This window comes from Verruconis gallopava (assembly GCF_000836295.1).
Source record: "Verruconis gallopava strain CBS 43764 unplaced genomic scaffold supercont1.30, whole genome shotgun sequence".
Taxonomy (NCBI): domain Eukaryota; kingdom Fungi; phylum Ascomycota; class Dothideomycetes; order Venturiales; family Sympoventuriaceae; genus Verruconis; species Verruconis gallopava.
Window position 1 is genome coordinate 125,771 of NW_015622166.1, and position 13,073 is coordinate 138,843.

The 13,073-nt window shown below is 54.0% G+C and overlaps 5 protein-coding genes across 6 annotated transcripts; 2 read left to right on the forward strand and 3 right to left on the reverse strand.

Annotated features, from left to right (window-relative positions):
• Positions 1 to 194: 194 nt before the first annotated feature.
• Positions 195 to 2,681, forward strand: PV09_07509 (uncharacterized protein). Its single transcript, XM_016361283.1, has one exon. It carries the CDS (start codon positions 1,083 to 1,085, stop codon positions 2,034 to 2,036), a length of 954 nt encoding a protein of 317 aa, XP_016210858.1. The 5' UTR covers positions 195 to 1,082; the 3' UTR covers positions 2,037 to 2,681.
• PV09_07510 lies at positions 2,564 to 4,855 on the reverse strand. 2 transcript variants are annotated; one of them, XM_016361284.1, is made up of 3 exons: positions 4,600 to 4,855; positions 3,647 to 4,444; positions 2,564 to 3,560 (listed from the first exon to the last, which is right to left on the reverse strand). In XM_016361284.1, the coding sequence occupies exons 1-3, from the start codon at positions 4,621 to 4,623 to the stop codon at positions 3,285 to 3,287; spliced, it is 1,098 nt and encodes a 365-aa protein (XP_016210859.1). In that variant the 5' UTR covers positions 4,624 to 4,855; the 3' UTR covers positions 2,564 to 3,284. The 2 variants fall into 2 exon arrangements, with proteins under 2 accessions (XP_016210859.1, XP_016210860.1); XM_016361285.1 differs by having other exon boundaries at positions 2,564 to 4,444.
• Positions 4,856 to 5,872: 1,017 nt separating this feature from the next.
• Positions 5,873 to 7,360, forward strand: PV09_07511 (uncharacterized protein). Its single transcript, XM_016361286.1, has one exon. It carries the CDS (start codon positions 5,922 to 5,924, stop codon positions 6,858 to 6,860), a length of 939 nt encoding a protein of 312 aa, XP_016210861.1. The 5' UTR covers positions 5,873 to 5,921; the 3' UTR covers positions 6,861 to 7,360.
• On the reverse strand, positions 6,892 to 8,044 carry PV09_07512 (cyclin-dependent kinase regulatory subunit). The gene is made up of 3 exons (XM_016361287.1): positions 7,730 to 8,044; positions 7,379 to 7,582; positions 6,892 to 7,329 (listed from the first exon to the last, which is right to left on the reverse strand). Exons 1-3 carry the CDS (start codon positions 7,840 to 7,842, stop codon positions 7,317 to 7,319), a joined length of 330 nt encoding a protein of 109 aa, XP_016210862.1. The 5' UTR covers positions 7,843 to 8,044; the 3' UTR covers positions 6,892 to 7,316.
• Positions 8,045 to 8,530: 486 nt separating this feature from the next.
• PV09_07513 (uncharacterized protein) lies at positions 8,531 to 9,613 on the reverse strand (the record flags this gene model as incomplete). Its single annotated transcript, XM_016361288.1, has 3 exons — positions 8,531 to 9,323; positions 9,381 to 9,512; positions 9,566 to 9,613. The coding sequence occupies 3 exons, from the start codon at positions 9,611 to 9,613 to the stop codon at positions 8,577 to 8,579; spliced, it is 927 nt and encodes a 308-aa protein (XP_016210863.1). The 3' UTR covers positions 8,531 to 8,576.
• Positions 9,614 to 13,073: the final 3,460 nt, after the last annotated feature.

A 13,073-nucleotide genomic window follows, 5' to 3' on the forward strand; every position in this document is an offset into this window, starting at 1 on the left:
GTCGAAGTCGTCGTCGCAGCCAGCAAGTGCGAAGACTGCTGGACAGAGCGCAGGTGCGATGCGTGCGAGATAGGGAAAGGCAAGAATGCAAGTGCAACCGTCCTTCTCCAGCCGGCCGCCTGGGGGTCTGGCCACGCTACTCCAATACCGGTCGTCGCTTCCTTTCGCAGCGACCTTACATGCTGCCGACCAGCTCCAGCACCAGGTTCACGTCCGCACCCTTCCTCTCGCGTTTGTAATCCTCCACCTCCTCCTCAGCATCTTCCTTCCTCCCTCTCCTATCTCCACTCTGTCTTTGTGCCAAACATCTCTTTCTCGAGATCGATCCCCGTTTCCCTTCGAGGCGCCTCCGTTTCTTTTGGTTCGCCAGGCGCAGAAACGTGAAACATCCACTCCCCCTGTGTGATTGGCACGCTGCCTGCACCCTGCAGCCCATCAACGCCAGTCCACGTTTGCCTCGCTCGTCCAAGCCCCACAGCAGAGCCAAAGGACTTTACCCGTGGCGCAAAGTCTCCAGAGTGGACGCCAATCCAGGCCTCGCCCGTCCCGTCTCCTAACTTCGACGTCTGTCCCTTCACGGACTCCAACTTCCTTTTCCTCCTCGTTCTGTAGCCCACCTTCCTTTGTATCGTCGCCGCGGTCAGGTTCACCTGCGCGATTCACTCCTTGATCTCGTTGTTGTACGACGATTTCACTCCTTGGACCCATCACGCGCCCCTACGCACTCCCTTGCGTACAGCTCATTCGCCTCTGCCGTCACGGTCTCAGTCGCATCTCAAGAGCCCCAACTCCCATTCTGTCTCTATCGCTGCCGGGTCCAGCACAACCCTTCGCATCGCCATTTTATTCTTCCCAAGCCGACAGTAAACATTGTTTCAGGGAATCATCGTGATCCCAGCTCCGCTAGTTCGGAGATACCGCAAACATACGAGAAACACATACTTTGTATCAGTCGCACGAGGACAATCATATCTCTGGCCTCCCGGGCAACGCATCTCGATTTGTAAAAGGCCACACCTCTCTGGATCCTCTCCCTCGCCAGCATTTCGAGCCAACACGCCCGGTCAGAGACGCCTGCCATCATGTCGTCCATCGCCAGAGCCTTCACCATGCGCCGTAAGCGGACGGATTCTGGGGTAGGTGATAGCAGCGATTTTCCTTCTCCTCCGTCCCCTACACGCTCCGCCAGCATGAGATACAGCAAGAAGTCAGTCGACATCAAGAAGATTTCGGGCCCAGTACAGCTCCTTAGCACGACCAATATGCTCACTTACAACGCTCCGGATGTCGCGGTGATCCAGGCACAACGCAAAGCGTCAGCAAGTGTTTCCTCAGCTTCCTCACGTGCGAGTGTGGATGGGTCAGATGCGTCGTCCACGACGAGCAGGTCGAGAGACACGCATCTGACGGACGCTTCAAGCGTAGGCAGCATCTCACCCATTACGTCCCCGATGGAGAAAAAGCCTGCGTATTTTGAAGCTACGCCCGCGGTGAAAGGATCTTCAACCCTTCGTCGCTCAATCTCAACGCTCGAAGTCAGACAGAAGAGCCTCGCCGAAGAAAATTTATTCATCACGGACGACTCGCTCCACTCGGAATCACCTGCCATACCGCAACGACATCCGAGTCATTCTAAGAAGGCGCACGCCGAACTTGCCAAGAAGCGCTCGATACAGGCCATGTCTGTCTCCTCAACCTCATCAGTTTCTCGCGCTCACAGCGTTACCGGCGCACGGTCGGCTTCAAGGGAACGGAACAGTCTCGATTTCTTCAACGGCAGGATCGCCGCCGATTCGGAAGCTTTGAATCCAAATCCGCAACCGCACCCATTCGGCAAGGAGCTCGAGCAACTGGATGAGGTCGCCGAGGAGTTTAACGTCGTAGTCAGCGACGCTGAGCGCGAGCATGACTTGCTCGCTATGGAACAGTGCGGACTTATGCGCTTCTGCGCTGCCGACTACATAGCCGAGATTCAACCACTATTTAGTCGCTACGTGCACACACAGCTCAGCGCACCAACCGTTGCGTGGATATAGCTCAATGCCTTGGCAAGGGTGAAGCTCAGTTTCCATTTTCTGGTTCTTTCATTCCGTGTACATACTTGGGAGCGATCCCTAATGGTTTTCTCCACCGCCCTTAGCTCGAGGAGAAAACTTTCTCACGCGGCGGGAGCCAGACGCAAGTATCAAAACTCACGCACGCACTGCCTCGACGGCCTATCTCTTGCACATTATTTATTTGTCCAACTTTTTTCAACTAGCGCCACCAGCCTTTGAGGGAAATACCAATAAGGTGATAGCGCGAATCCCGAAAAAAAGATCATATTGGAACAAGTAAAAAACATTAGACTTTCACGACTCTCCTTAAGCACACATGTTTATTTTGGAACGGAGCGATTTTGATAATCTGTTGCTGGGGTAAGGCGCGACGTAAGATACGGGCGATGGATGGATGTTTCGTTATGTGCTAGCACACTTTAGACACGCGGAGGACATGTCCTCCTTCCACCTTATCTGTATTTCTGTTCGAAAACTGGGGAGGTATTTTCGAGAAGCATTTCTCTCTCGAATGATTTGTGTGATCTAGCAAAGAGCTTAAAGTATGTGTGTGTGAATGCCACAGAAGAAGTTAAATGTCATCTCATGCACATCACGCAACCTTCCATCACATGTGAATCTTTCTTAAACCTTGACAGGAAGATTTTATGACCCCTTTGTCTTTGCCACCTACAAAAGGCACAAAAACATCACCAAGGCACGAAAATTACTGGTGAAAAACGAGCAATCTTTGTCAAGGTTCATGAGTGATCGTAAATTTGTGGACGCGACGATTTCGTTATTTCATGTACAGAAGAGGGAAAGGGTGGCGGGGACGGTTATTCATCTCCTTTGCCCAACGCCCAGGTGCGTCACTTTCACACAAGATACCGACCCAAGAGAACTCCTCGTCTAATCGAATTCCACATATATACGTGCCGTAACCGAGCGTGCGAAGAAGATAACAGAAACAGAGCCAAAAAAATAAAAGCGTAAAGAATGGCGAGCTTTGTTCGTTTGTGTTCAAAAAGCTGTTAAGACATCTATTCTGGACCTGTGCTGGCGGCCCGCATTAAACCGTAACCATTTCGTCCGTCGTCTGTGTGTGTGTGTGTGCGTGGGTGTATACTGTGTAGTATTTTTTTTTTCTTTTTCGTTATTTGCCTTTTCCACTTCGCAAAGCTCGCGGCGGAGGCAAAGGCTAGGCCCAGTTTGTCTTCTGATTGTTTGGCGGGCTCTCTCTCCGGCTCAAGGCGGACTCGGACTGCTGTTGTGGTGTTTCTTCCTCAGGCTGCCGAGCCGTCGCTTGATGCCGTCGAGGCTCGCGCGCTTGCTGCCGCTGCGACGCACGCCCACCTCGTCGACGGCGCCGCCCTGCATCTCTATGCCGCTGGTTTCGGCCTTGCCGGTGCCGTCGCCCTCGGAGACGCTCGCGGCCTTCTGCCGCGCCTTGTGCTCTTTGAGCGCTCTGTCGATGGAGAACGAGGGCTCGCCTTTGCCCTTGTAGTCCTCGGGCAGGTAGTCCTACGTGCATGTTTGCGTCAGGCTGCTGTGCAGATGAGATGCGTGTAGCGTAGGCAGAGTGCGGTGGAGAAAGGTGTCAAACGTACCACGCCAGGCCAGCGTTTGTAGTTCCCCCCGTCGACGATCATCATGTTGTCCCCCTCCTTGTAGTCGTAGCGCCTGCCGAAGCGATCCGTCTCGCCCGGGGCGATGGTGGCGGTTCCGACAAGCGGACGGTGGCGTTCGATGCTGTCGATGATGTTCTCCCGCGGTGTGGCCTTCAGCGCCTCGGCGTTCGAATCCGCGACCGCGGCCAGGGGACTGGTCTCCCAGCTCCTGTTGCGAGCCAGCAAAGTGGCGTCGTAGGGTCCCTCATGGTGGTAGCTCACCACGTCGAGCCTGTCGATCTGGTCGGGGCCGGGGAGATGGCGCTTTTTCAGGTGTGGAGAGCGATGTGCGATCTTCGCCTCGTCGCGAGCAAACTCCAGCGGGCGCTGGTTGAGCGAATTGCCCCGGCTGAGCGTGCTGCTGTTGGACGCGTTGCTCACGTTGCGCGAGTGACCTGCGCTGCGAGGCCGCTCGGGCGCATAGCTCCCAAAGGCCTCCTTGCGATACTGGCTGCTGCGGTGGTGGCTTGAGTACGACGGCAGCGTCTTCTGGAGCCTTCCGGAAACGTCGCTACTTGCGCGGGCCCGAGTCGACGGCTTCTTGACGTCCAGAGAGCTGAGGAACGGATTGTTGGACCCGAAGCTCGTGATCCTGTCTCTGCCCGCTGAGTCCGGCGGCGTCGGATAGCTGCTTGTCTGCTTAGGATCGGAAGCGAGGGAGTTGCCGAAGTGGGTGCCCGGTCCATCCTCTTGGAACGGCTCGGGCGCATTGAGAGGGTCGTTGACATAGGCTTGAGCCTTGAATACATGTCAGTACGAGCGGCAGCAGATGAACAGCAATGGGATTTGAGCCTCGAACGCTGCACCCAATGGCCGTGGATGGGTCCCTGGCAAGTGACGGGGCTTTCGGTGGTTTGAAAAGGCCGTGGAACTGTGCTTCAAACGTAACATACCCAGTGCTTATCTTGGGCGGCCATGGCTGGTTGCGATCACGCTGCGCGATTGAGTTGATCTCTTTGAGATTTGCAAGGTCAATAGTTCGCGATGCTGGGTTGATGATGAGGATGAGAAACGGTAGTTTGAGCTCAGGATGGCTCCGGATAGAAGATGGGGAGCATCTCGAGCCTGGAGCTGACGTGTTGAATGCATGGGTTGCGCCGGATGCCGCTGGCTTAACGCAACTTAGCTGCGTCGTCTTCTGATGTCATTCGCCGCCAAGCCAATAGTGCGCCTTCAGCCTTGTGAAGCGCCTTGCACGTCACTCCAAGAATACAATTTTGGGTCCTGGATGCTGACCTCATCGTTAGACAATGTACACAATGTGCAGGCGGGACAAAAGTCTTCGTACAAGTCTTTTCGGTCCTCTAGCACGGGGGAAATGGGCAGGCTTGTCATTTCCCTTACGTTCTTCCTTGGTCTTCTCTGCTGTGCATGAAACCTTTGCCGTGATTGCTCATCATATCCACAACCACGGTCCATCGCGTTTCCGAAATCTATCCCACACGTAGAGCATCTACGGCTATAATGTCAATTGGGCCCGTGGTCTTGCTGGTCCAGGATGACTGGCTGTTGCGAAGTCTAATTTTAGCGTCGACATCGCTTAGAGTTTGCAGCTCGGCCTGTCGCGGACACTGCTACAACGCCGACTAATTCTGGCGTTTATTTCTTTTTTTTTCTTCTTCAATCTAACATCTTTTCCCAGCCAGTCCAGGCCATTGCTGAACTGATCTGTTTTAATTTCTGGCATACATGTGGAATTAATCACTGCAGTGACAAGGGTTGCTTCAAACGGTCAGACAAATACATGTCAGAAGAACGAGACCATGAGAATGAATCTTCTCAAAACAACACAGATGTTCGGGCCCATGGCGGCCGATGGACTCAACCTGGGCTTGTGACGGAGGAGATGACGCGGTGCTGGAGTGCTGAGGCAGGCATATTCAGGCTGATCAGCAAGCAGGAGGCGCTAGGATCGCCGTGCCAATGAGGAAGCTGGTAGACGCTTATACATGTGGAATGCAACATGTCTGAGCTGAAACAGATTACCTTTCTCTCCACTGGACGGGTTCGAAACAGGTCATTTTCGTTTCGTTTGTTTTGCGTGCCGAGCGATCAGATTTCGAGATCGATCCAGCCAGGATTTGGCTAAAACTTGCCCACGTTGCAAGATGCGCAAAGCGGACGTAGAGAGGACACGTCCGGTCCCTGCAGATCTCGCGAGCAGAGCACCAACACAGCATCGTCTGCATGACATCTTCGTGATTCCTTGCCGAGAATGCCCTTGGTCACGTACTCGGACTCCGACGAGGATCAAGAATCCAGCGAGCCCGCCGCGGGTGTTCAGCGGGCCAACGTGACGGCGCCCAAACGCAAGCGCTCCGCGTCTCCGCCGACGGAGCTTCCGCCGCTGCCGACGTCCTTCCACGACCTGTACGCGACCAACGTCCGCACCGGCGTCAGCGACGATCCGTCTCTGCACAACGGACGCAAACGACAGATTCCGCACCTGGAAGGAAATTGGCCCACGCACGTGTACCTCGAGTGGCACCCCGGCCGGGACGCGGTTCGGCTCCTTCAAGGCATCGTCGACCGCGCGACGGACGCTTCGTCGACGGTGCACACCTTGCTCCAGAGCGACCTTGGAGCGCCTCTCCCGCTGCACGTCTCGCTGTCGCGCTCGCTGGCCCTGCACACCGACCAGCGCGAGGCGTTCCTGTCGCGCGTGCGCGGCCACGTCGCCGCCGCCGCCGTGCGCGCGTTCGACGTCCGCTTCACCAAGGTCGCCTGGTACCCGAACCACGAGCGCAACCGCTGGTTTTTGTCGCTTGGCGTGCGGCGACCCGGGGCGGATGAGCTGAACAGGCTGCTCGGGGCGTGCAACGACGCCTGCCGCGAGATGAGGCAGCCGGAGCTGTACGTGCCGCCACGAGACGAGCCCGAGAACGCCCAGCAAGGTCGGAGCTGGAGGCAAGAGGCTTCGAGGCCTCGTCGCCGCGTCGACGTGCCGGACTGTTCCGAGGCGTTCCACGTCAGTCTCGCCTGGAGCCTCGAGCCGCAGCGCCTGGCCGGTGGTTTGCAGGAGATATCGCCCGACGAATTGGCAGACCTTTCGACGCATTTTGACTGCGTCAAGGTCAAGATTGGCAACACCGTGTCATCACTACCTCTGCACGCGACCAAAGTCTCCTCGTCACAAAAGTGGCTCTTAACGTGAGCCGATGGTTCGATTGCACGACTTCAGATCATTTTGAGAAGCGATCTCTTGATTGTTGTGCCCCCCGGTAACGCCAAGGGGGCAGCTATCTACCAAGACCAGAGGAAGAAAAGGAAGGGAGAAAAAAAAGGGTTCTTTGCAATTGCGTGCTGAGCAGAAAGTTCATCCATCGTTCTGTTGCAAAAGTTGACATAACCGTTATCCCATAAACTCGTTGCCATTCTCGCTTCTTCCGCCTTCAAAAGAAGATAAAAAACTCCACGCCATCTGCTTACCGAGTCGAAGATCCGGTCTTTGCGTATTCGCGATGTGTGGAAAAGCCTCTCGATAATCAGATGGCGGTCCAAATCGCTTTGTCCTCGTGGAGTTTTCGAAAGCAGACGTCGTGAACACTACGTTGCAGTGGAGTGCTGAGGCATCTACGTTGTACAGTGGTCACTGCATGTTTAAATCTCTTTAGAGTTGTCGCCTAGATGCGTCAGTACATTCGACAATGCAGGACATGATTTATCATGTACTTGAACAACAAGATGTGCGGCTCAGGCTCGTGAACCTCGTAATGCTCCCAGCCAAGGGACTGCGTGATGCCCAAGGCGCGCCATTCCTCCTCCCATAGAAGCTTGAGAGTGCCTCGTGTGCCGTCGAAGTATTCTTTCGGTATGGCCTTCAGCATCTGTTTAGGCAGCTGAACGTGGCGGTATTCGAAGTTGTCGTCGGAGTATCTGCGCACGCCGAAAGGTCAGTCCAGGCAACGATCATGCAGTGGGCCGGTTGCCAGCTCAGCCGACAAACCCGCTGGGACTCGTGGTGTTTCCGCAACGGAGGCCGGCCAAGTTGCACGATATCGGACGGGGCAGAGTGGGACTTACCGCGCCGAGTAGTGGATGGAGTCGATGAACTCTTCGAGCTTTGCTCGCTCAGACTCGCTGAGCGGCCTGGGCTTCTTGTTTCTGCGTGTCAAGTCTATGTCCATTGTCGCCATGTCTGCCTCTTCACAGGAGCGACGGTGCTCGCGCCGATCGAAAGGTTTGTTGACAGTGCGGTGGGGCGGGGACTTGGAGGTGGACGCCAAAATCCTTTTGCCGTCGACGTTGCCTGTTCGCAGCGGAAAGTCGTGAATTGGTCCGGCTACGGTTGCCTGGTTGGCGGTCGGTGAGCGAGTGCGGTTTTTTTTTTTTTTTTTTGCGGGAATTGTACTGTGCGTGGAGGAAGGTCAGCTTCCGGACTGTTTATAAAGTTTCAAAGATCTTTCTCGACGGGAGATGATCCCATGCCAGGGTCGTGAGGGTCCGAGCAGGCGAGAACTTGGTCCACGGTCACGAGACCACGATCGTTCGACGTGTTGTGCCGTGGCCCTTGGCATCAATCGAGCCGTGAGCAAGACGCCGCCTGTTGCAACTCTGTTCCGCTCTACGTACTGCAGCATTGCGCTCGACGCAGCGATGGATGGGGCTGACATGACATCATTTCGTGTATGGTTCGAAACAAGAGGCCATTCTCTGCAGCCTATCATATGCTTGTACTACCACGAGGAGCAGCCTTGACAACGTATGTCAAATCGTTCATTGCTCTGCAAGTCTTGGTGCTACGTAAAAACAACGGGCAATCTCTCAAGACGACGAGGCATCGGACGTCTCCCGCGAACGCGTTACCCACTCATGGTACATCTCATTTCTCATTCTGTCGTCTTCGTACGTCGTTTTATCAGCCAAATCATCATGGGTGAAAGCTGCTGGATTGGCCTTTATCTCCCGAGTCCGCCAGCAGTTGTAAGCTCGTCAAAAATTTTCTTATCTGCTCGCCTGCAACCCCTTTGGAAAATGCTTTCAGCAGTCGTCGATATTCGGGCACGAAATGAGCATTGGTGTCCGCTGCGACACTGACTGCGACACCAAGAGGAAAACTGAACAACTGTGGACTCAGGCTTCCTGCTTCAGGCTGGAAAAAATAAGGCACGGATTTTGCGATGTAAAGTATGTAAGGCAAGATCTCCAAAGTGACTGCGTTGTCAAAGTAGTCCTTGCTGGGAATTGACCGCGTAGGCACGGGCACATCGCGAAGACCAAGAAATTCCTGAAAATTGACCAAAAGCATGGAGGTCCAGTACAATGACATCGTGTGAGCAAGCGTGATGTTGCTCAGCGGGAAATTCTCTGGAATGCCTTCTTCGATGAGGGCAACTCTGTCGACGTCGTATTTTGCTCGTACGTGGCCGAGCCACTCGCCAAGTCGCCTCCGTATGCTTCGGCACAGCAGAAAGAACGAAGCTCGTCGATCGACTGCGCCTTGCGCGGATTCTGAGATCTTCCCAAGACACGAAAGATCGGTTTGAAGTCTGGGGATCTCGGCCATGATGTCGAGCAGCTCGTGACGGACGTCTTTGCCTTCGATCTTGAAAGGAATGGTGCACCATTCCTCGCTGGAGAGAAATGTGGGCACGCGCCGTCGGATGCTCGCCGCTATCTAGAATGAGGCCGGTCAGCATCTTAGACGTGTTGCGGTCGAGTACGAAATGCGTACGCCTTGGTACCGAGCATCCAGAAATAACGCATGGGCAAGGCCCGTTTGGTGTGCCACAGCGCCGCGAACTTCAACGATCTTCAATATGCCCAGAGCATGCCGCTCCCAGTTTGTGCCCGCTCCTTGGGTGGCCTTCCTCCTCGTTAGCACTTCGTAAATAACATTTGTACAACTTCGGCACAGACCTCATACATGGCCAGAAACTTGCACGCCGCCAGCAATCCATCAGACATCCTTTGGCCTGGATCTTGCAGACACCGGCACACCTGTTGAAGAATTGTCGAATAAGCCTGCATGCTCGCAAATTTTAGCCTCTCATCGGCGTTATGTCTCCCAACCATATTATATGCATTAGCTTGTAAACCTGTTTTGAGAAGAGGATCTGATTGACAGGAATCGCGAATCGCGAGGATCCATCCGGCCGGCATGTACGAAGAGATAGAGCCTTCATTCGACATCCATTGGCTCCCATCGGCTCTCGTACTTGGATACAATGAACGCCAATATTCGTCAAATATAAAATTGTCTTCTGTCGCCTTGATAAGCATCTGGCTCACCCTCGCTATGGGGGAGCGCGTCTTTTCGACAGCCTCTCTGGATTTCACGTCGTCCTTCGAGTCAATAGCGAAGTGGGATGATCCTCCCGCACGTGTTGGCGAATAGCGAACAAACGTCATTTCCGACGGGTAGCCCAAACAGTCAAGGTTGCTGCGAAGGCATTGTCCACCTAAGGGGCGCCGCGTAGGTTTAGCCCATGCCAACGACTATGTTTCAGGGGTTTTCCAAGCTCGAAATGCTGCGGTGCGTGCTTACAGGCTGGACGTTGCTGGTCACACTGCGAAATATTCGGTTAGCTTTGCGCCAGCCCTGCTGTGTGAGGTTCCTGGCGGACGTACCCCCTTCTTCCGTTTCCTGCATGTGCCACACCCTTTAGAACGGCCTGCAATCCCAACCATTGTGTTGCGCGTCGAGCATATATCTTAGGCCTTCTTCCCTTCGTCGTGAGGAAGGGTTGATTCTCACTCTTTTATCCTTGACTGGAGAAATAGCCCGTCTACCGTACTAGCGGTTACCAATCCAAGCCTTGAGGTGTCAGATGCTCGAAATGACGCGGCGCCTTGGTCTCTCGTGTCTTGCTATCTCATATCTTGCTATCTTGTCCAACCCTGTTCAATATACAGAAGCCGGACGAACGGAAAGATCAACGGTCAAGACCTCCAACTTGGCAGTATCATGTGAAGCATCACTCTTATTGAAAATTGAGCTCAAGTCAATAAGCCAAGCCTCAACGTGTTAAAGTTGGTACGTCGTTGGGCTATTATTCCGATCCAGCTGGTTATGTCGTGCGGATCATTTCCGCCTTTGGGGTATTTTGCGCGCGAATCAGAGATTTGCAACCTGCAAATCTGCCTTGGTCTCAGCCTTGTCTCGCTGTTTACCCACTGTCAAACCTTAGAACAAGATCATCTCCAAACAGCATATCATGAGAAAGCTAAGAGATACTGAGGCTAAGTACACCAGGAAGTCATCGCTAAGACTTCGGTCGTGGCAATTACATTAAATTCGCAAGCGCACTCGGCTTCAACCGCTGCACCCATCGCAAAGTTAAGCCAAAACGTTTTAAACCGCAGCTAATGCCTCTGAGAACTGCAGTAGCGCAGCTTTAAACTTCATTCTTATCAGGACCTAGGCATAAAGATATTGCCCGCCTTTATGTCTCGCTTCTTGTTCGTTGGCTTCGGAAGCGCATCCGTGCAGTCTACCAGACCATTGGTTGATCCTCCAGGTGCACCGAGCAAGGTCATCTTCAGCATGGCATCAGCAAACTTGCCATTCCACTTGCTATCATCGAAAGTTAGCTCGAGATTAGATTTGACATCTTGTCGGGGTGCACTCACCCCTGGTTGTTGACGAAGCCTTGGAATTCCTTCCCGACGACGGGATGCTGCGCGAGATTAAGATCAGACTCGAAGCGAAAGTTACCGGCGGGTGGCGGCTGCTGAAGTGTCTCGCTGTAGTATTTTACATCCCAAATGCCAGGCGTCGAGTCCTGCGGTTTGCCCGCCTGCGCAACGTCCACGAAGAACTGTTTGCTGGTCGAGTGAGCGCCTAGCAGAGCGGCAAGGTCGACGGCGTTGAAGTTCTTGTCCTGAAACAACGCGAAGAGACTGTCTCCAGAAGCGTGGACGTCCGGAAGGAGGCCGTCAGGCGCCGGCTTCGAAGAATCTTTCCGCCCGATCCACGTCTTGACCGTCGGGCCACTGGGACAGGTAACGATGGCGTGGTTGCCAGCGAAGACGAGCATGTCTGCGACGCCGACGTTGTATTTCTTTGACAGTCCGAGCAGATACGCCGAGATACCTTGGAGGCCATTGTTTTCTGGGCGGTTGTATTCCTGTGCAAGAATCAAGGAGCCATCGCAACCACCGGTGTTACCCTGCGCCTTGTTCCAAGTCCCGCAATCCTGTCGAACTCGTCAGACCTTCTTCCACTGATGAGTTCGCTTTTTGGAATTTACATGAAATGCAGCGCGTATGGCTGCTCTTGCGTCGTCATTGCATTGCCCTCCTGTAAGAAACTTGGCCGTAAGCTCCTTCGAGACAGAGGTCCAAACAGCAGGACATTTGACTCCTCCATCTCGTCGGTCTAGAGATCCAGTATCCTTTGGCTCGGCGGCTTCGGGAGTGCCGCCTGCGCCAGCTTTTGATCCTCCCATTCCCTTGTCTGGGCCACCAAAGCGGCCTTTCGGGCTTCGCATAACGACGTTTGACACAGCGTCTCCAATGTCAGTAAGGGACTTGATATTAAAAGCATCCGTCATGACCACGCCACATGCAAAAATGAGGTAAGAAGAGAGCTTCATCGCTTAAATATTGTCCAGCAGAGGAAGCAAAGAGCGTGACTGAACAGCTGACAAAGGGTAGGACTCAAAGTTCAATATTTGAGGCGACTTTAAGTGATATGGAAGAGACAATGATGATCAGATTACGTTTAACAGACTACATGTCGTCTACTTATAATCTTACGGAAAGACCAAACATAAGCACTGTACAGTCAGAACTTGTCGAAGGATGCTGCCCGAACACCCGCACAGTAACTTTCCAGCCATGTGAGAAACGAGAGAGCGACTCGGGTGGATGAATCACGGATGCGACGCATCCGTGAGCGGCGACGGCGTTCTACCGCTTGCTCTCAGCTTACAAAGTGGTCGTGCTCTCCGGTGAAGAACGCCTCCCCGTGGAGGTTGAAGAAAGCCATGCCTTGAACGAGTGTCAGGTCCCGTACGAGGAGTATGACCAGCGCCGCGGATCGAAGTACATTTTGCGACGCCAAGGAAGAGCGTGCATGCGATGAGGCTGGAGAACGAGATCAGCGCTGGACGGTCGATTCTAGGTCAGATAGAGCCCGTTGGATGTACTCGCGGGTGCTGCGCGCAAAGTAAAGATGGACGCCGTTGCAGCACGGCCGGCCAAGCTGAATCATGGTTGCTCTCGGCACGGCGACGCTCCAAGGCCAAGAAGCACACTGTCGCAGACGCTTCGGGCTGTCTGAACGACTGTCAACGAGCTCGATTGGCCATCTCAACTCCTGCAGCACGCAATCAAAGCTCTTTCTTTTATCGCCAATCTGCAAGGGGGAGAAAAAATTCTTTTGCCAGCGTAGTGCGCCATGCGGATCGACTTGCGGGGATCG